The sequence below is a fragment of the Zootoca vivipara genome, chromosome 9 (assembly GCF_965207765.1).
Source record: "Zootoca vivipara chromosome 9, rZooViv2.hap1.1, whole genome shotgun sequence".
In the NCBI taxonomy this organism is placed as follows: Eukaryota; Metazoa; Chordata; class Lepidosauria; order Squamata; family Lacertidae; genus Zootoca; species Zootoca vivipara.
Genome location: NC_142592.1, coordinates 48,461,927 through 48,484,301, shown reverse-complemented (window position 1 = coordinate 48,484,301; position 22,375 = coordinate 48,461,927). Strand labels below are relative to the sequence as shown.

General features: G+C 43.7%; 1 protein-coding gene across 4 annotated transcripts in view; it reads left to right on the top strand.

Moving 5' to 3' along the window:
- Positions 1 to 22,375, top strand: part of CHST11 (carbohydrate sulfotransferase 11) — a 175,924-nt gene that overhangs the window by 41,992 nt on the left and 111,557 nt on the right. For 2 of the 4 annotated variants that reach the window (XM_035126809.3, XM_060279896.2), the window contains exon 2: positions 2,585 to 2,623. The exons of the other annotated variants lie outside the window; for them this stretch is intronic. In XM_035126809.3, coding sequence (XP_034982700.1) covers positions 2,585 to 2,623 — 39 coding nt within the window. The remainder of the gene's footprint in view (positions 1 to 2,584; positions 2,624 to 22,375) is intronic. 4 annotated transcript variants of the gene reach the window in all.

Sequence of the window (22,375 nt, the reverse complement as noted above, 5' to 3'; positions counted from 1 at the left end):
GGCCAGTGTGTGTTTTATATGATTAGCCTCTTCATCTTTTATCTCTGTATTTTCTGTGTCCTTGATCTCCTGTTGCCTCATTGTTGTGGATTTTCCCTTGCATGCTTTAGGACAGAACTGACACATTCTGTCCTAAGAGAGCGGTTGTAAGTTCAGCAGCTGACAAGTGTTTTGGGAAGGACTCTCGTGCTTTCAACAGTTCCTTTCCCTACTGATTTTTTCCATTGTGTCACAGCTAGAGATGCTTAAGGAATTCAGTTTCTGTGAATTCTGATGCAGACTGACCTGATCTGCACCCCCTGAACTAATGCTCAGCTTGGAAAATAATTATTCTTCGGATTTCACACTTACCTGAATTTTGCAACATAGCTCTCAGCTACAAAAAGATGCCAAAACATATTTAAAATGCATATTTTAGAATACGATGTGTTTAGAAATGTGCCTATTCAGATAAAATACACATTTAAATTGGATATTTTGTGTTGAGATATGTAATAAAATATTGCAAGTGCAATGTAGAAGATAACATTGTGCTTTTATATTGTCTCAAGACTGTTTTAGTCATAATCCTCTAAGGATTCAATCAGCGAATTAAATGTGTGTTTGATACAGTTTAACATGAATTTAATAAACAAAAAAAAGCAAAGGTATGTTAAGTAGAACCTTCCCTTCCTCAATTCACAGTTCGGCAATACCTTTATTAAGACCAACCTAATTGTCACAAAACAGTGACACACTTTTGAGTCCCCGGGGAGTTCAGTCATACCTAAGGTGGGCTCCAGTATAATCCTTTTCTGTGTAAATTCTCACAGGATGAAGAATGAACATGTAATAGCACTTTTTACAGCAAATGTGCTATAGACCCAGTTTTTGTACAGTTACGACACAGAGGTTGTTAAGGAATGTAGTTAATGTGTTAATTTCATTAGTGAGGAAAGAGCTGGCTCATTCCCAAGGTGCACCTAGCCCAAATCTGGTGACTTCTTTATCAGTGCTACTGGACAGATTAGGCACGTAACTCAAATTACAGCATGGGTTGTGGGTCATTGGTCCTTATTAGGAAGGAGTGGATAGTTGTGCAACTGTGGAGTTAACTGAACACCTTGAGAAGAGCTCATCCGAGAAGAAGACTTGGAGAATCACCATATCTTTGCATATCTGAGAACTCTAAGCTGCTGCATGTTGATTTTCCTGCATTGCAGGAGCTTGGTACTCCCTTGGTGTCCTTTCCAACTCTACAATTCTATGATTCTATAGCTTAGAACTTGCGTGTTGACATCCTTCAGCAAGGATGTTGAAATACAGGGACCCCTCTGGGACCAGAGGGAGAAAACTCTTGGTGTAACCTGCATATACTGTGTAAATACAGAGTGTTTTTTGTGTGTCAAGTAAAACAACTCTACTTAAAACCACAACTGCTTTGTGTTGGTGAGCTTAACTGCTTTACTGAAGCTTCCGCAGCACACACACAAGAGAACAAGATTTATAGGGGGTAAAGACAAACACACACGCCCAGCAGAAGTAGGAGTACCATTTCAGCATTTATTTGTTCATTTATTTAGGTATTCTATTTTCATCCTACCCAACTTCCAAAGAGGTTAGGGGAACCAAATGGCTTTGCTGGCCCTGCAAGTTTCATCTGCACACAAACCCTGTGAGACAGGTTGGGCTTTAGCAGGAGCAATTGGCTCAAAGCCACCCAGTGAGATTTATGGCTGAGTGGAGATCTGAACCCAGGCCTTCCTCCCTTTATCATAGTCTAGCACTCTTGCCCCTCCACATCCCATTGGCTCGGGATCATTTTCAGCATCCCATTCCTTTCAACTCATATCATAGTTCACTTCTCAGAAGTGAGACCTGCTTTTGATTCTACTATTGATCATTTGAAGTGCTGTGTTTTATGTCTCCCTCTATTATGCATGTGCAGCCCTGGTGATTTTAATAGAAAGCTTTGCATAAAGCCTGAGAGTAAGACATTTGTTTTTGGTATTTGAGATTCCTGCTTTGTATGAACTCTCTGGCTAGTTCTAATAAAAAGGCATGATTTATATAGCCTATGCACCATGTAAGTGTACTCGAGGTACAGCAACAGTTGCAGCTCTCTGGATAGTAATCTGCTCTTTTCCATGGCATTTTATAGGCCCGGTGTCAATCTGAGGGCATATTCTGTATTATTATTACTTTCTGTGGCAGCCCAAAATACAGAAATGTATCTGGAAGGGCTAGATAGATGTTTAGGCTCTAAGAAAAGCAATGTATCTCTCTTCAGCTGGCATGGAATGTGTTGCATGTTCCTTGCACCAGAGCTTAACCCACAGATGGAGAACTTGCTGTCTTCCAGCTTTTGTTGGACTACAACTCCCATCATCCCTCACCCATTGACCACGCTGGCTCCGGCCGATGGGAGTCAGAGTTAGCCAATTTCTGTTGGCTGCTCCGGCTTAATCTGTTATCTGAGTTAGAATTCCCCCATTCACATTCTTTTCTGTGCTGTAATTATACCCATCATTAGCAAAGTGAATCATACAAAATACTTGCAGTTCTTTTACTTACTTATAAAACTTATATCCTGCTTTTTCCTCAGAAAGAAAATTGAAGCATCTTACAACAATCAAACAGACATGTAAGAAAACCAACTTCACAAAATGCATTAAGCAACCATAAAAAAATGGAATCGGCAAAAATGAGGAACTCATAAAACTCTAAAAAAAACCTAAAGTGAAGGCACAGAAGAAAACAACCTTCAGTTTTCTTCAGCTGAAGGCCTCCCAAAACAATCAGGTTTGGGCTAAATGCCTGAAGTGAGGAGGACTCAGGAATGAGGGCCAAGTGTGGCCCTCCAGGTTTCAATATATGGCCCTCAATACCCCATCCAAGCTACACACCTCTCCCTAAGCCAGACCTCTCACCTGCGCTTCTCTGTGCCTTCCTGATTCTAGCTAGGCAAAAGCACTTAAGGACTTGAACTGTGTGGAGGTCCTGTGCTTGCCTGGATGAAGAATTGTGGTGAGTAGGGGCAGAGACCTCTGGCATCTGTGTGGCTGGCATGAACAAAACCTGTCTGCTTTATGCAGATGTTGAATGTTGAATATTTAGGTAACTGCAGCGCAGTGCAAGAATATATTGTATGCCCAGAGGAGGTAAAGATTATTCAAAATCAAAGAATCTAGCCAAACAAGGCCCCAGCATATAGGCTGAAGGCACATAAGGCCACCCCCTTGTTGAAGCTAAGCAGGTGTCAGGGCTGGGGTCAGATGCAAGTCAGCAAGAAAGGAAGAAAATATATGATGCTGGTGAAGTTAAGTATTTAAGGAAATGAAATGCAACTCAGCCCGGTGGTCTCAGCAACCCTTTCCAATAGGTCTTGCTCCTATGGAGCAGTTCCCAGGATTGAAGGCCTTCTACCACCCTTAAAACCTTCAGGATGTTCCCCAAGCAGTCTCAAACTTTGTCTGTCCACCTCTGACCTCTGCTCTGCTTTTCTCATTACTCTGCATGTCCTTGGAGACCAGCGGGAAGGGGAGCTTGTCACAGCAGGAGGGAGAGACTCCCTGGATTCTTCAGCAGTCTATTGATGCTGCATCTCTGCTTTAGCCTCAGAGTCTGAACTGTTCCCTGTCACAGGCTCTGCCTGCTCACTAAATCCTGTTGCTCTTTCAGCTTCCGACACCACCTCCCACCAATCTTCTCCCTCTGACAGCTCCTCTGTGTCCCACAACCAATCCCCTGGCTCTGAGTCTTACACCTCTGGGGTTTTGCTTGGGGATTCCCTGGCTGGTGTCTCTCATTCCTCTTTGACCAGCTAGTTCCTGACAGCAGATCAGTGCTTGGATGTATGACCACTTGGAAACTATGTTTACACTGCCTTGGGGGTCTATGATAGAAGAAAAGTGGGATGTAAATGTAAGAAAAGTAGAACTGGCTGTGTTGTATTTACTTGCTCCTCTCATTACAGTGATTACCGATTTCTCTCATTTCTCAAGTTTGCACAGCAGATTACTGTTATGCTAACTTTTGGCATGTCGGGCAACTTCAGGAAATGCATACAGCATAGTTTTTTTTCTCAGAGTGTCCATTGGTGCCAACTCAGTTTGTTCCATATAAGAAAAATGTGGCACGAACAGTAGCCTTAGTCATGACTATCTATGGCAGTAGCTGGTTAGCTGTTGATCTTGGTATAATTTAGCAGCTGTCTTTAGGAACAACATCTGCTTTAAATGGAGCGAATGAACACGAGCACAAAAAAGGAAACCTCTGTGCTCTGAGTTCCTTTATGGATGAAAGTGGGAGGAGAGGCGGTTCAGTTCAGGATAAGAAACAGAGCCCGTGGCAAGGGAAGGATTTCCCTTGGCTTTCCTGCCAAATGAGCGAAGGGGAAGCAGAGAAGCTTGCTCCTCAGGAGGGAACTGCTGTCAGAGTCCGCTTCTTCCTCTCCCAGCAACCCTCAATGCTCCATTCCACATTGCTTGATTTTTCATAGAGGCTTTCTGTGGGGCGCAGGTAGCTGTAGGGGAGAGGTTCTTATTTTAGGATCCAAGCTAATCTTCTTCCACAGAACCTGAGAGGCAGCTATCAAGTTTGTTGGGAAACTTTATTGTTTGCTAACAGTTCTTCACTTACTTGCTCAGTATAAAAAAACTGACAGTGATCTACCAATTGTCATTGGAGGAAGGAGGAGTGTGCGTAGGGTGGGTGGATTGCCCAGAGTTGTTGAGCTTTTTTTTAGGAGGGAAGTGCCCAGAGTTGTTGAGCTTTTTTGGGGAACATTGCACAGAGCTTTTAAGCTTTCCCCCCCGGAACGTTTTGTACATAAGGATCCTGCGATCTACCAGGATCAGCTGGGGATCTACCGGTAGATCACGATCTACTGGTTCGTCATCCCTGCCGTATAGCATGTTCGTGGAGTGGAGAAATAGGTTATGTTATGGATTTAACTTTGGCAAATCAGATGTAAATCGGATGCAGGTCTCATACTTGGTAGTATGCAGCAATGTTTTGCTTGAGAGTAGACCCATTGAAGTTAATGAACATGGAGGGCACCAAGTTTGCTAGCACTGTTGTACTAGATCACTTTGTGCAGAAGGTAGTCTTAAGAGGGGCAAGCCGGTGACTCATTTTACTACTTGTGATGCAGTGCCAAGTACTTTTGGACACTTTGATTTTTTTATATATATAAAAAATGATGAAGTACAGTGTACCTGGTCTGAGCACATTTCCTTTGCCCTGAAAAGAAATGCTTTGGCATGAAGTGAGCATATGTTCAGCCAAACCACTTCTTCTTCACTTTGAATAAATGTTTGTCTTTACCTTAAACTGCAGTGATTGGTTACAGAAAAAGGAAAGGGACAAAACTCTACACTGCTAGTTTTGTTGTTGTCATTTTATTTTGATTAGTAGAATACATTGTTTTAAAAGTGGATGGCTAATAAGTGGATAGATATTCTTAACATACTTACCCATCTAGCAGCAGATGAAAAATGGCCGGTCCTCACTAAATTTGCCTGACAGTTGGTGACTGGCTTGAATCTAATATGTAAGCTTCGTAAGCTTTGCTGTAATGTTTTGAAACGGTCATAAACCTTAAGAGTATCCTAGTCACACATTTAACCTGCCACATTTAACCTTCCTCTGCATAAGAAATTTATGACAGGTTCCAAATACAATCCTCAACCTTCTCCTTAAAGCAAATCACAAAAAAGAATGGTTATTGGGTCCCATGGGAACTTAAGAGTCTACAATATATTTAAGCAGGCAGCAAGACGGCTGGAATTAGACATTCAGTCTGGGAATCCTGATTGCCACTGAATAGCTACAAAATAGGGGCAAGATGCAGGAATTTAGGATAGGAGAGACTGTCTTTTGCCTTTGTGTACCCACTGCCTGTCCCTTCCTAGAGTCATTACTCGTCACAATGTTGGAAAACATACCCAGAACCCCTTGTAGCAGGGGGCAAGAATAAGTTAGGGGAGGAATTGTGAGGAAAAGCCACAGGCAGAAGAAGGATTTATGTGCTCCTTCCCACTTAGCTTGAGTGGGAAGCTCTTTATGCCCCTGTGTAGCTGTTGGACCCCACTTGGATCTGCCGCTGAACGCCTAATTTTGCTATCACCAAATCACGATTTCCAGAGTTCTTTGGCAAACAACTAAACTCATCACAGGTAGACAACATACCATATTGCATGTGCACACACCCCAATTAATTTAGAGTACAAACAGGGCTTTTTTTCAGCCAGACCTCGCCAGAGCTCAGTTCCAGCACCTCTCAGGTGGGTGTTAGAGAACGAGGGAGGTGTTCATGGTGAGTTCCAGCACATCATTTTTTTCTAGAAAAATAGCACTGAGTACAAGGAACTGACAGTTCTACATCTGCAAGGAATTGATCCTCTGTTGTGCTAGCACCTACTCCCTGGAACCTGCCTCTTTTGCCCATTCATATCTCTCTGTTTTATTGTTTTTTGGCACCTGCTAACCGATTTTTTAATTTTTTATTTGGCAAGCCTATCCACACAAGTAATTTTAACATGCAGTTTATTATGCATATTTGCTTTGAAACTGCTGGCCTTTTAAATATTTTGCTACATTTTATGTCAATTGTGTTTTTAGCTTTCGATTTGGTTGCTTTTTTTTTTTTAATGAAGATCTTGTCGCCTCACTCAAAGGTTTATGTCAATTAAACAGCATATAAATCTTGTCAAGTAAATGAAAAGAAACCAACGTGTAAATGCGATGAAACTCACTGTATATGGTGAATCCAACATATGGTGTAGGTAGGAGGACGGCAGAAGGTTCTTCACACTTTCTCTTTATAGGGAGTGCCTATGCCTATGACCTTTTGGGTCCGTTGTGCAAGGGATGTTTGAGAATCATGGCTAATGCCATATATGCAGAATAGGAGAGAATGAGTAGGGATGTAGGCAGCACGCCTCTTTGGGGAAATGCCTGGCACCCTTCCAACGAATTCGTAATTGCTTCACCACGAATAGCTGCAACGCAGACAGACGCAGCGACAGGAAAGAAAGAGAATCCCTAAAATGCAGAAGTTGGTGATGTAATGGGGATTTGATTCATAGCTGACCGCTGTTCTCAAGAGTCACCTTCGAGCGGAGGAGTGTGCTCCCCTCCCTCTGCAGGCAGATGATTTACTGCTTGACAGGTAGCTCACCAAAGCCCTTTGGCTGGAATCAGATGGCTTGTCTGGTCCTTGCCGGCACACATCCATTTTCTCATACCTTCATTCAGGAGGGAGCGAAATAAGGCTGACTGAGCACAGTGCATCTAACAAATGCTTTGTCGGGTTACAGGAGCTCAGGTATTAAAAATTTATTTCTACCAAGGCTGAAGCAGCATTAAAAAAAATTGAAAAAGTGAAAAAGGGTGATTTATGGACAGGGAATTTCACCTTGCTTCATAAAACCATAATATCCTACAGCTGAGCATTTGTCAAATGCTACTTAGAAAACACCCCCACCCCCCCAAACCTCACTAGCACGATTTTGGTTCTTAAGTCCACAATGTTTATTCGGAAGCCAGGTTTGCATACAAAGCAATTAAATACAGTCAAACCTCGGTTGTCGAACATAATCTGTTCCGGAAGACTGCTCGACTTCTGAAATGTTTGACAACTGAGGCGCGGCTTCTGATTGGTTGAAGACCTTCTTGCACTCAATCAGAAGGTGCGTTGAATGTTTGGGTTCTGAAAAACGTTCGAAAACTGGAGCATTTACTTCAGGGTTTTTGGCGTTTGGTAGCCGAAACATTCGGAAACGGAGCCGTTTGAGGTTTGACACTAATCTCATTTTATTGCATATGTGTAATCACTTGTTTTCAGTGAGACGTTTTGTGTAGCTGCTAGGGGGTGGGGAGTGTTGAGAACATGGTTAGAGCTTTAAGTATGGTAGCAGTAGAGGATAGCAATTTATAAATGGGGCCACCACGTTTGATATGGATATTGCACCCTCCTTTAATGACTCCAAGACACACCGTCTGCACTCAGTTTCATTCCCCACCCCATTAGACCACCTCTTTACACAGCAGGCAGAGGAGGAGGATAGGTGGTGGTGTGTTTGCGTAAAGGGAATGTGCCTTTATAATCTAACTCTGTAGCTTTCCAGATGGTGCTGAACTACAATTTGCATCATCCCTGACCATTGGCCAGTCTGGCTGGCCATTCTGTGAGTTGGAACCCAACAACATCCGAAGGGCAACAGGTTCGTTATCACTGTGCTAAAGGGGCAAGTAGAAACCATTTTTTTAAGGATCACACTAAAGCAAAAGCAAGGTTAGCTCACCTCAAGATAGTCTGAAGGAAGGCAGTCTTGAGTTTTTAAAAACAAACAGATTTGAGTGGTTAACTCATTTTGTTGCATCTCTTGGAGAGAAGCCTGTGGTGTTCCTGTTCAGAAATATATTTCATATATATTAAGTACATGTTTTATTAAACTGAATGGGGAATTCAGTCTCTTGAGTAGTCAGCTGGAAGTGACAGATGTGATTATGTAGCCCATGTCAGGCCGAAGTCAAGAGCTACAGCAGCAAATGATGATTTGAGAGGTCAGAGGCAGGAATGTAGCCAAGGTCAGTTGGGTGGTTGGGTCCTTGAAATCACAATACCTGTGCTTGCATGGCTTCTCTTCACAATATATTGCACAACATGGAGGAGCAAGCTTGAAGCATCCATTAGGTAAGGCCAGCCAGGACCCTACCATCTATTGGATGGTAATTCAAAAACTATTGTATGTCTGCATTTCCACCTTGTCCTTGTCCTTCTAAGGATGACACTGATTCTTTTTAAAACAGTCTAGTAGAAGGAAGAGAGAGAATCCAGGGCCATGGGAACCTGATGCTTAACTGTTTCCATTTTAGGACTATATTTGCTTTCACAGTAGGTTGTTAAAATGTTGTGTGGGCTTGGGAGCACTGCTTTGGCCATGCACTTGCTGCCAAAAAGCGTATCTGACCATTTCCCCCTCTCTTTTGTTAAAGTAGTGAAAGGAAAGTACAGCTATTAATTTGACTGTGGCAAGAAAACACTTCCAAGTGTATTAACAGTGCTTTTATTTTCATAATCCCAGGAATTTTCAAAGTTTTGTAGATCTTATTCCACCTTTTTATTTTTCTGAAACACAAAATGTGTTAAGTTATTCTGCAAGATTAGAAGCCGTAGTTATCAAAAGTAGGTCCTGTCCTGCAAATCCTTATATGCTAATTTGAAAATTCACATGCTTGAATAGTTCCATGGACATAACACATTAAGCTTTGTTTCTTTTAGTTATGCTATACTTATTTGTGTTTTGCCATTTGGAGGTCTGCTGCTGAACCAATTATACACCCAAATGTTTTACATAAGAGCTGCCTCTTGAGTCCTATTCATGTACCAGAAATAGTGGAACAAATACCACCAGGGCTTGCATTTGGCATTTAAAAGGCACTGAATGCAACCCCAGCTTGCCAGGGAACCTATGCAACCTCGATTTTACCTGTTCCACTCGTGACATTGTACAGCAATTTTGGTCAGGGATAGTCTGGCTATTGTGACCTGTGCATTGATAATTTCAATACTTCATTACTTTAAAACATTCTGTGTGGGGCTACCCTTGGACCTGGTCTGGAGGCTCTAGTTCAGGCATCCCCAAACTGTGGCCCTCCAGATGTTTTGGCCTACAACTCCCATGATCCCTAGCTAACAGGACCAGTGGTCGGGGAAGATGGGAATTGTAGTCCAAAACATCTGGAGGGCCGAAGTTTGGGGATGCCTGCTCTAGTTGGAGTAAAATCCTGCAGCTAGACTGTTGACAGAGACAGGCTCTTGTCAGTAAATAACTCAGGTGCTCAAAAGTTTCCACTGCCTTCCCCCACACCAGGGCCAAGCTCAAGGTTATTGCACTATTGTGCAGCTTTGCTTAACAACTTTGCTCCACGATTCCTTAAGGCAGTGTTTCTCAGACTTGCGTCTCCAGCTGTTGTTGGAGTACAACTCCCATCATCCCTGACCACTGGTCCTGCTAGCTAGGGATGATGGGAGCTGTAGTACAGGTAGAGACCCAAGTTTGTAAAACACTGCCTTAAGGGCTGCCTCATTCCTTATATCTCTGCATGATCCTGAATATCTTTGTGGAGTCACTGTTAGTGTTCCCTCATGGCTTGAATGCATGGCTCCTATCCCTCAGTATTGTGGGCCCAATTTTGTGGAACTCTTTTCCAGCTGAGGTCAAACAGGCCCTCTCTCTCTTGAACTTCCAGCATCTACTGAATCTTTTTTACAGCAGGATTTTTGATTTTGTAGCTTAACTGATTGTTTACTTAGTGTGTTGTATCCTTATAAACCACTTAGAGGCTATTGTAGTTACTCAGTATATAAATTATTTAAATAAATATATGTGGCATTTGGTGTGGGGATATAGTATGGGTGGGCCATCTGGCTGTAGATTGAAGGCTCCCCAACCCTGTTTTAAAGGATGTGCTGTTTTTTCTAAGGTGGAAATATCCAAATGTGAGCAGGGAACACGATCATCATGCACTGGAGTTGGAAATGATAGAGCCTAATGATTTTCCTGCAGTATGGGCAGAATGCAGCAAACACAGCTGAGGCGTGTGGTATCGACCCCCATGCATGGGAGAGGATATAAATAAAGCCATTGCTTTATATTCATTGTTTCCTTGTCTTATAATTAAGAACAGTTTAGCTTCTTCTTTACCTTCACCTCCATGCTTCTGTGTAGCTCTCTCTAATTTGGAAACCACTTAAAACATGAGTCAACCATGAAATTATGCAGTCACTGGCTTTCCCTCACAGATAAACTATATTTGTGATGGAGAGTTATACAGGGGGAAAGATATATATTTTAGGACTCTCCTTTCCTGACAAGATCCTATTACATGCTTTCTTCAAAGGGCATGGAGACCAGGAAAAATTGCTGCTTGCCATACATCAAAACAAAGTGTAGTGGTGATTCCTTTTTTTTGATACCCCCCCCACCCAAACTGGACATGGGAACTCTGTATCTCTACCCTACTAGGTCAGCACTAATGCTGCCTGCATCCTCATATGCAAGCAGGGTTGTTGCTTCCTTGCCTTCCCACCCCTACCTGCAGTTTTGCCACTGTTGGGCTCTGTGGTGTGGCAAGTGAGGCTTAGCAAGGTTCATGAGCCAAAGAGGGGCAAGGTTCAGGAAAGAGGCAAGGCTCATGCTGTACTCTGGGAAATGCAGCGCTCTGCAATCGCCGTGGTCTGAGAAACAAGGAGGAGACTCTTGAGAGCCCCACAGACTGCAAGAAGATCAAACCTATCCATTCTGAAGGAAATCAGCCCCGAGTGCTCACTGGAAGGACAGATCCTGAAGCTGAGGCTCCAATACTTTGGCCACCCCATGAGAAGAGAAGACTCCCTGGAAAAGACCCTGATGTTGGGAAAGATGGAAGGCACAAAGAGAAGGGGACAACAGAGGATGAGATGGTTGGACACTGTTCTCGAAGCTACCAACATGAGTCTGACCAAACTGCGGGAGGCAGTGGAAGACGGGAGTGCCTGGCATGCTCTGGTCCATGGAGTCATGAAGAGTTGGACGTGACTAAATGACTAAACAACAAGAACACTTCTGAACACCAGTTTCTGGAAAACACAGGAGAGGAGAGTCCTCCTTGCAGGTTTCCTACAGGCATCTGGTTGGTCACTGAGAGAACAGGATTCTGGACAAGATGAGCCTGTTCCTCTTCTTATGCCATTACTCCAGGAAGAAATAAGCTGGAGCGGAGTCCTTCTACAGCAGCAGGGGCTTGTGCAGCCAAATAGCACCACCTGAGCAGCAAAATACTGCTGTACTTAAAGGACCCAACCTCCTCCAGTCATCTCCTACTGTGGAGGAGCCTCAGGTCTTCCTAGGTTTTTAGCTGTTGAGTCCCATGAGTCAGAGATTGTGGTGCTGCATCTTCAGGCTGTTGAGTGGGCCTCACAGGTTAATCTGAAAGCACTTGTGGCACTGGACCTGCATGTCCTCCCCCTCACTCCTCATAAATGAGGGACGTGACTCCAGGGTCATGACAGTCTATGGTATGGGCCAATTGCTGTGTCTCAGTCTAACCTACAGATTGTGTACACAATTCAACAGATTGTGAAGCTGAGGCTCCAATACTTTGGCCACCTCATGAGAAGAGAAGAATCCTTGGAAAAGACCCTGATGTTGGGAAAGATTGAGGGCACTAGGAGAAGGGGACGACAGAGGACGAGATGGTTGGACAGTGTTCTCGAAGCTACGAACTTGAGTTTGACCAAACTGCGGGAGGCAGTGCAAGACAGGAGTGCCTGGCGTGCTATGGTCCATGGGGTCACGAAGAGTCGGACACGACTAAACGACTAAACAACAACAACAAGTCTAACCTACCAGGCAGTGTCATTGTGATGATAAAAGTGGGTGGGGAAGAACTTTGCAATACCATCTTGAGCTCCTTGGCAGAATGGTGGGGAAATAAACTCAAAAGGACTCATGGTACATTTTACATCTTTGTTCCATCCTGGCACCAGTTACTGAATAAGATGTCTTTACATAGTCCACAAATTTACAGGATTAAAGTTCAATTAAACCATCTTTCCTTTTTTTCAAAGGAAAAATGGAGAGAAGAAGGGGAGGTTATTTGGTCTCTGATTCTGGAGTAGATTTTTTAAAATAATAAGACTTCACAGGGGAAAATCCATTAGTGCTAGGCAAGTTTGTGGACTGTCCTACAACCATATTATAAATACAGTAAGCAAGTAATTGTGAATGGGATTGCAGCTGTAAACTCAATGGCGGAAACCCCAAAATAGAAAGTGCTATCTGGGTACAGAAACTTCTCAGGGTGGCATTCTAGGAGCAGATCTTCTGTTTGCTCTTTAGCTCTGCTGTACAAAAGGAGACTTGTGGGTTGCTCTTGCTGGTTTGTTTTTTGTTTTGCTGTGAGCAAACGATATATAAGTTAGGGCAACATGCTCATACAGTACCAGCATGGGATTAATATGTATCCTAGCACTAATCAGGATGTGAGAGCTGCTGCGGCTGCAAGACAGGTGAATGGAAAGCATGGTGCTCAGTGTTTTGTTTTTCTTAATCAGAATGGTAATATAAATGGGTAAAAAATCAGAGTTCTCCCTTTCATTGGGGGTATGCCATAACTTAATTACTTGTCATCAGAGTGCCTTGAAATTCTTAAAGGAAGGTGTTAGATGAGCAGAAGGAATTGTTAATGCTATTTGTAAACCTACTGGTGTTTTGCTAATGAGATTCCCTTTCATGTACTATAAGGTAGATAGAAGGAGAGTGGTCCTGCTGTTCAGAATGCTAATCAGCTGTCCTGGAAAGACATCTGTTTAAGCAAATATGATAAGAGAGCAAACTATGTAATGGTTTGCATCTTACTTGAGACTCCTAGGCTATGACCTTCAGTGGACTAGCATTTAAGAACTTTGGAAGGCAGAAAAGTGTGTTTGTGTTAGAGATGGGGAACAAATAAGATTCATTTCATATTTAATGGCAGACCTACCTGTCAGAGGTTCTTGCGGCTACTCTTGAGTAACAACGCTCCACACCTGCTTGTTTTTAAGGTGTTTTTATTGTGCATTCTATTTACAGTGCAAAGAATCTGGAAAGCATGTCTGCTTAGTCTGAGTCAGAACCTCGCAATGGCTTCTTTCTGTTTCGTGCCCAACATAACAGCTTGGGAACCCCAAAGCGCCTCCCTCTCGTCCTACGGGGTGCTGTGCGCCTCAATTCAGGTATGGGGGAGAAGGGCCGTCCTTCTGAGTGCTCTCCCGTCATTTCCTCCCCAGCTGCCTCCTTCTCTACTCGGTGTTGAGGCTCTTTCATGCTGCTAGAGCCTCTTCCCTCCCTCTCTGCTTCCTGACTCCTGTAATCTGATTCACTACTGGACTTACTGCTCTGAGAGGAACTCAACCTGATGAGGGTGGGCTGTTACCTATAAGCCCTCCCCCTTATACTACCTAATTCACACTTTCCAAAACAATATGTGAACTGAGAAACAGCCATCCTTTGAAAATTTGCACTTCTCCAAATTTTGTGGTTCTTCAGTCGAGTACGTAATCTATATGAAAATGCATACATTAGGGTAAGGTGTGCATAAAAAGCATATATCGGTGAAAATAACATACAATTTTTTTGCAAAATTGGCATGCAAAAATGTGTACATTAGGCAGAATTGCATAGAAAAATATGTAAGTTATGAGAAATCTACACTAATGTGCCGATGAATTTTCATGAGGGCTTCTTTAAAAAAAAACAGAATCACAAACTGATATGGGAATGTGGAGTACTGAATGCAAGATTGGAACAGTGAGAAACTGAAACTGAAATGGATAGATTTGCACATCCATTGTTTGTATAGATTGATAGATTGCCCTACCCCTGAGCTACAGAGCCGTGGAGTCCATGCTTTGCATGCAGAAGGTCTTGGGTTCAGCCTGACATCTCCAGCAAAAAGGACCAGTTGGCAGGTCAGGGGAAAGATCTCTACCAGAGACCTTGGAGAGGTTTTCCTAGTCACAGTAAGTAGGATTGTATTGAGCTGGATGGACAAATAGTCTTATAAGGCTGCTTCCTATGTTTCTGTGATGTGGGAACACTGGCTCAAAGAGTTGTGTAGTTGCCTATTTAGGACTTCCAAAATTTTCAGACTGAGTAGCCCAAGTCAGGTTGACCCTGCTGGGGTATTTTCTCATGTACTTCCTTTAAAAAGCACATGCCACAAAATGGCTGCTGTTTGATGGGGCAGCCTCTGCTTGTTGCACCATCCTCAAGTTGGAAGTTGAAATGCTACCCCTGCTTGTGTTCAGATCTTTGCCACTTACCTAGAGATGCTTCTCTGCCCTTTGCCCACTTCTGTCCCTGAGTCTCTCGAATCCACAGAAGAACCATTAATCTTCTGCATCAGATCATTTTCTAGCAACCAACGTTCTTTCAATCTCCCCAACTGCTTGTCTCAGCACAGTCCTAGCAAGGTATCTCTGCTTAGTGATCTTCTCAATGCTCTCTAAAGAGAATAGTGAGAGCAGTTGCGTGAAGGCTTTTGGCTCGATCCTGTCCTGACTCTGCAAAAATTTGCCTTGGATGGCTGCCCAAGCAAGGAGAGGGGGCAGTGATTTTGAAGCTCCAGTTTTTCAGGCATCTAACCTTGCCTAAAACCAAATTAAGCTTGCAATTCTCTACCTTTTGTGAGGCCGAGCCAAGAAAGCCTGCTACAAACTCTCTTTAAAAAGAAGAAGAATGATAATAAAAATGAAGGTAAAGGCTTCCCAGACACTTGTGGTGACTGTGCTCCCATTGCAGAGCCAGCCAGATGACAGCAAGAGTTTCTCTTTGTTAGAAGGTTGTGGTTTACTCTTTAACCCCTGATCCTATTTATCCATCACATTCATATCTCATATTTTCTCCAAGGAGCTCAGTGTGGTGTACATGGTTCTCCCTCTTCCTCATTTAACCCCCACTGCAACCCTGTGAGGTAGGTTAGGCTGAGAGGCAGTGACTGGGCCAAGGTCACCCGGTGAGCTTTATGGTTGACTAGGGAATTGTACCCTGGTCTCCCAGGTCCTAGTCCAGCACTCTAACAGCTACATTGCACCAGCAGCTTTTGCCCTAACAAATGCAGCTATTATGGGTAGGGTATGTTTGCTTTTGCTTGTATCGGAAGTGAAGGTGCTACTGAATCACAGGTGTGCTGGTGCTCTGGAAACACAGGGCTGTGCTTTCACTCTAGAATCTGGGTGGGAATGCCAACTTCCATCACCTCTTACCTTGGTCATGCTGGGTGGGGCTGATGGGAGGTGCAGTCCAATGACATCTGGAGGACCACAGGTTCCCCCCCCCCCACCCCTCCTTCTAGAACTAAAAGGGAGTAAAGTATGTGGCCGGGGAGACTTGAGATTGTGGGTGTAAGCACCAGACTTGCGAATAGTTCCTGTTCTCTATAGAGAACCAGGATGGCATAGCAATTTGTTTAAATCTGTTTTTAATATTGAATTTTAAGTCGTCATAACCCATCCTTGGGCCTTAGGGTGAAGGGCAGATAAGAAAACTTACTACTACTACTGTACTTGAAAATGTGATAAGTCATTCTTGCTGTGCTTGTGCCCCCCCCCCATTCCATGAATGGGGCTCCGGGCACCTGCTGCAAAGTCCTGCCCCGATGAGACCACTTCCTCTGTGCTGCAGAACACGTACTCTGCTGCCTCAGAGTTATGGCCCACTTCCATATTTTTGTTGTTCGTTGCCTGCAGATGGCTTTGTGAATGTAGCCAGACCCAATTTCATTTTCATGTATTTTGAGGGTAAAGGTAAAGGGACCCCTGACCATTAGGTCCAGTCATGACCGACTCTGGGGTTGCGGTGCTCATCTCGCTTTATTGGCCAAGGGGGCGGGCGTACAGCTTCCAGGTCATGTGGCCAGCATGACAAAGCCGCTTCTGGCAAACCAGAGCAGCACACGGAAACACCGTTCGCCTTCCCACTTGGAGCAGTACCTATTTATCTACTTGCACTTTGACGTGCTTTCGAACTGCTAGGTTGGCAGGAGCTGGGACTGAGCAACGGGAGCCCACTCCGTCGCAGGGATTCGAACCGCCGACCTTCTGATCAGCAAGCCCTAGGCTCTGTGGTTTAACCCACAGCGCCACCCTCGTCCCATATTTTGAGGTTAAATGTATAGCAAAGCCTAGGCTTAAATTTCGTAGGCCTTTGATATACAGTAAAAATGCAAGCAATGTGCCACCTGTAATTACCATTAGTATGATGGGAATGGTCTATGTGTTTTCGACATGCACATCTCTGACACTTAAGTTTGAAGGTTAGGCTTCATAATATGGTGTGTGTGTGAGAGAGAGAGAGAGAAAGGGAGGGGGGCATTCTGGATCTGCTCCCTAGCCTGTGCAGTGGGGTTAAATATTTTTTAGCTGTTCTGTTCCTGATCCACATTAGAAGCGCCCTGTGCCTGAAATTTGCTTTGAATGGGGAGAACTCCTATTGACGTGAACATGAGTGTGCTCCCACCACCCAATGCAGGCGTTTGGTTCCAATCTTGATCAGAAGCACAGTGGGGCTGGAAGGATAAATCTCCCTCATGTCCTGGGCTTCTTTTGCTTCTATCTTACACTGGCGATTTTTTAATTTTTATTAAATAGAACTGTGGTAAAACCTTGCATTTAAAGGCAAAGATACATTAGCTTGGTCTCATCTACTTCCGCCTGTGATTTTTCAGCTCCAGTCATTTAACAAAAATGGAGCAAGTAAGAATAATTGCTGGTCTTTGGTAGCTAAGCTTCATTTTTAAAATCCATTTAGATTTAGTTGAATTCTTCATCAGTCTTCCCATGCCTCTTTCTGCTAGGATTCATATTAAAACCATACTCCAATAAATTTGCTAATCTAAGTAAGCTTCTTTTTAATATTTTAGTACCCACTGCTTTTACTGTAATTGTATAGGCTATTAAAATTTTTTGGAAGGTGGTTGAATTGATTGCATTATTTTCCTTTTTATGCAACTAATTTCACACATAAAGCAGCCTATTTTCATTACAGGGTCATTTAAAAATTACCCTCTGTGAGCCTGTAGGCTCTGAGCTTTATTATATTTAATCAGACTAGTCAAGTCAGCTTGTGGTTATTAATTGATGGGCACATAATATTAGTTGGTGCTTGATTTGCCTTTAACAGGGTCTAAGTTTGAAGGCTCACTTCTTGTAAACCTACTACATAGACTCATCTTAAAATCATTACTATATAGAACTGCAGCTCTGTAATTTGTTTTTTGTACTGAATATGTACCATGTTATTGTTTGTATGGTTATGTGTTAGCTTGTCCACATGTTTATAATAAATCAATTAAAAATGTTGTTGTTTTTATATGGTGTTGTAACAAGGTTTCTAATAATGGGGTGGAAAACAGTAGGGCACCTCACATAAACAAAATGAATCTGAAACAGTTCTGTATGGGACAGTATGAAATTTGATCCAAAAGCCCAGTATGTTTCAGTGTGAATCTTCTTCCATGGTAATTAGGAGTTAGGGATTTAGTTTTTATTCAGAAATATCCTACTAAAGGTATTTTTTTGGAAAGGAGGTTCTTTATTTCCTTTTTTTTTATAAAAAACCCCCACTTTGTCTCCTCCCTTTAAATTTGACAACACACACACACACACACACCTACAGACCTACAAAGTTTGGCTCTTATGTTCATGATTGACATGGTAAAAGGTGATCACTGAGTGCTTTTTTCACATGGGGAAATGGTAATTTCAAATCCTCCATGTAGCAAGATTTGAATTTACTACACTGGAGTCTGACCTGAAAACAAAAACCTCCTGGATGTCTGGCAAATCCCAGACCACACCAGGCAGCTTTTGTGTTTTCACAAGTTTTCATTGTGAAGACAACCTTTAAAAAACAGAAATTCCTGTTGCTTGCAGTCTAGCAGTAAAATGGCAAATAACACTCCACGAAGGGAAGTGAGCTGCTTCCAATTCCAATGGTGTGCCCAGTCAAAGAACCTATGAAATACTAGCTTCAGAATATTCATTTCCCCACAACCCCCCAAATCATAGATGCATGATTACATATCAAAGTAATATGTAATATGCTATTGAATTGCATTTCCCAAACCGCTAGTGTTCTTTTATATACAGTGGAACTTCGGTTTATGAACACCTCGGTTTATGAATTTTCGGTTTATGAACGCCACGGACCCATCTGGAACGGATTAATTCATTTTCCATTACTTTCAATGGGAAAGTTTGCTTCAGTTTATGAATGCTTCAGTTTATGAACAGACTTCCGGAACCAATTGTGTTCATAAACCGAGGTACCACTGTATATCTAAAGCATTGCTAAACTTGGGTCACATAGTAGCAAAATCAAGATTACTTCTCAAGTATAGTAAGCAGTGAAATAGCTACACTGAGCAGGTAATCTCTAATAATAATCATGGTATGATGCACCAGTCCTTGATTATAAGTGGTAGGGAGAGCAGATCCTGTACCTGTTCGTGCTGGAGGTGGGGAGCTCAGATGCATTCAAGTAACAATCAGAATCTGTTCACGTGCTGTTGACAATTGCAAAGTTGAATTTATTCATTCTGAAAAGAGGAGCCTGAATGCAGCTTTCCTTGCCTCATGTGAGTGCTCTGAAGGCTGAGGGTAGTTTGAAGCAACGGCACTGCAGGCTCTATAGTCCTTTTGCATGCAAAGGATGTGCTTTCTATCCCTGAGCTATGCCCTTCCCCAGGTGCCGCCTGTCCGGTTTTGCTACTTGAGGCTAAACACAAAGTGCCACCCCGCTTTGCCATGCTGCCCGTCCCATCACCTCCACCTCGCTGCCTGCCTCTGCCAGCACTAGCACCGCACCACCTACTGACAGAGAAGCAGTGCTGGCATTGGTGCTGATTTCTGGCAGTATCTCACAATGTTTCGGCAAGGTCTCGCTGGAAATCTGTGATGATGCATGCACCGTTTCTCTGGCACTGTCTCTGGGGGCGTCGTCGGCTCAGGGGCTTCTGCCGCCTGAGGTGGCTGCTTTGCCACACCTAATAGGTGGGCTGGGCCTGCCCTGCCATTTCCACTGTGCTGCTTTAATCTTGTTCTAGTAAAACTCAGTCAAGAGTGACTCGCAGTTTGATTCAGGCTGTGTATCTGTTTGGGATCCTGAAATGATGTGATCCAGGATGCAGCAGCAGCAGCAGGTGACCTTTTCACATTCTAACCACACTTCTGGATTGATGCCTTTAAAATTATAGGTCACCAAAGCAGCTATTCTCTTTAAAGCCCTCCTTCTCTTCTCTTTTTGAGCAAGCTCCATGCCAGAGCAGGCAGGTAGGCAGGCCACAAACTGATTTTTTTTTTTTTTGAGGATGATTACAGCAAAGACCTGGTTTTCCACCCAATTTCGGAGACTGAGATGGAATCCTTAAAAAGCAAATGGTCACCAAGGACTTATTCTGATATTAAAACACCATCTACACAGTTCTCCACTATAGCTGGTGTGATGTGGAGGTTTGAGTGGGAGACCAGGGTTCATAATCCTTACTTGGTCATGATGCCTTTCAGCCCAACCTACCTCACAAGCTTGATGTGGGGATTAAATGAGGGGGAGAAGTTTAGGTCAGTCATTCTCTCTCTCTCTCTCTCTGCCTGATCTTCCTCCCAGGGTTGCTGTTAGGATAAAATTAGGAGAGGTAGGGAGAACCAGCTCTTGGTGTGATAAAATGCATTACAAAAAATAACCTGGAGCTTTTTGATCAGCACACAAAGCAAAGAGAAACCTCATGCTCGGTTTTAGTGCACCATCCATATTGCGTGTTCAGACCTTTAAACCTCCCCCTTAAATTAATTCACACCAGACTCAAATTTTTGGTTTGGTTTTTGGCGAATTTAGGCCACAAATTTATTGATTGCATCAGGTGAGTGGTTGCATAGGCTCTGGTTCGACTAGCTTCCTGCACCATTGCAGGTAGCACTGACCCAGGGCACTACCACAGGTCAGCCTAGGGTGAACACCTGGAATGGTGGAAAGCCAGGGACATGCTATGTCCACTACCCAGATGTCCACCTGGACTCAGGCAGGGGCACAACCCCTCACAGGGTTGACCAAACCATTGAGTCCCTGGATTCCTTTAATGGAATACCTTTCACATAAGGATGGTGAGAGCGTTCCCCCATCCCTATTACCTGAACCAGTGCCTATCTGCAACCTTACAAGTTGTGACGATTTGCTATGTGGCAGGTGAAACCCAAATGGCACCGGCCAATCAGCCAAGTGGGGAAAATTCCTGCCATGCCCCTGTCCCAACGACAGATGACACACAACGGCATAGTAAGGTCAAGCGCGCAAGCCCTAAACATAGGGAGAGGTGGGCGGGTGTTCCGATGCCCTGACCAAGAGAGAAAGCTCAGGGTCATGTGCATAGGCATATATAGGTCCCTTGATCCATTTGGCTAGCGTCCCATTGGTCGGATTGAACCCAGCACCAAGGGACCTACCAATAGGGTGTTGTGGCTATCCAGTCGTACCCACCCACAACACAAGGGTTTAGTTGCCAGGTCTCACCGCAGCACGTGCCCTCTTTGAAGGAGGACATGATGAATCATAGAATATTAGAGATGGAAGGCACCTTAGGGCTCCCACTCCATACAGGATTCTTCAGTGACAGCATCCTGGACAGCTGCCCCATTCGGCCTCCACTTAAATATCTCCTCAAGCACTTCCCGTGTTCTAGGCTTCCTCATATCACATATCCTAACAGCTCCCTGGAGGGAAAGCTTAGCTTCAGAGGTGGTGACTCGCCCACGGCTACTCCTGTAAAATAAAAATAAAATAAATCTTCATACAAACCTCCCCACTACTTCTGAGTACTGAAATACCCAGATAATAATTCAGAAAGAAACCCACCTTCAAAGTTATGACTTCTGTACCTTCTTATATTTTTGTGGTTCCCTCTGGCTAAGAAATAACATGGTGCTGGTAAGAAGCAATATGGAACGAGCCTGAAGTGAATGGTAGGTGGGGTGGGGAGAGATAATGTTCTCTGTGCATTGTACCAACCAATATACAGTACCAGGCATGGATTTTTAAAGGTAACTTTAGCATACATAGCAGATACAGTTTCTATTTCTTGATTCCTAAGAACCAGAAGAGACCAATTATTCAATCCCACTTCCTTTCCTTTGTCATTTAAGGCAGTGTTTCTCAACCTTTTTTGGGCCACGGCACACTTGTTCCATGAAAAAAATCATGAGGCACACCACCATTTAAAAAGTTAGAAAATTTAACTCTATGCTGCCCTATATTGACTATATAATTATGACTGTAAGAAACACCTGCCAAATTACAAGGCTGTGCGCACTTCCAGGGGAGCTGCGGGGCGGCTCAAAGGCGAAAGGTTACCTTGGCTGCTGCTTGCGAGTAATTCCGGACCGCGAAGCCCAGCGTCCGCCGCGCAGCCATGGCGAAGGACGGGCGAAGGAGGCAGGGGAGGCGGAGCAACCTCGATGCGGCTTAAGGGGGGCCGACGGCGGATCTGGAGCGCGCCTCCCTAGGGGGCCTCCCTAGACTCTAAAACCACCCTCCAGTCGTTTGCACTGAGCTTTGGGAAAGAGGAGGATAAATATTGCTTTCCGGCGGGTCAGAGATGTGTACAATGCAAATCGCCCTTCTCATCGCCGCACGTCGCGGCACACCAGCCAGTGTCTCTAGTGTGCCGCGGAACAGCGGTTGAGAAACGCTGATTTAAGGCAATGAAGTATATAGTGTGCACATACACATTATTATTATTTTTAGGTACAAGGACATGCTAGAAATTTGAACGGGAATCTCAAAGAAGATTGTATGCTCTTTATCACAGTAGATGT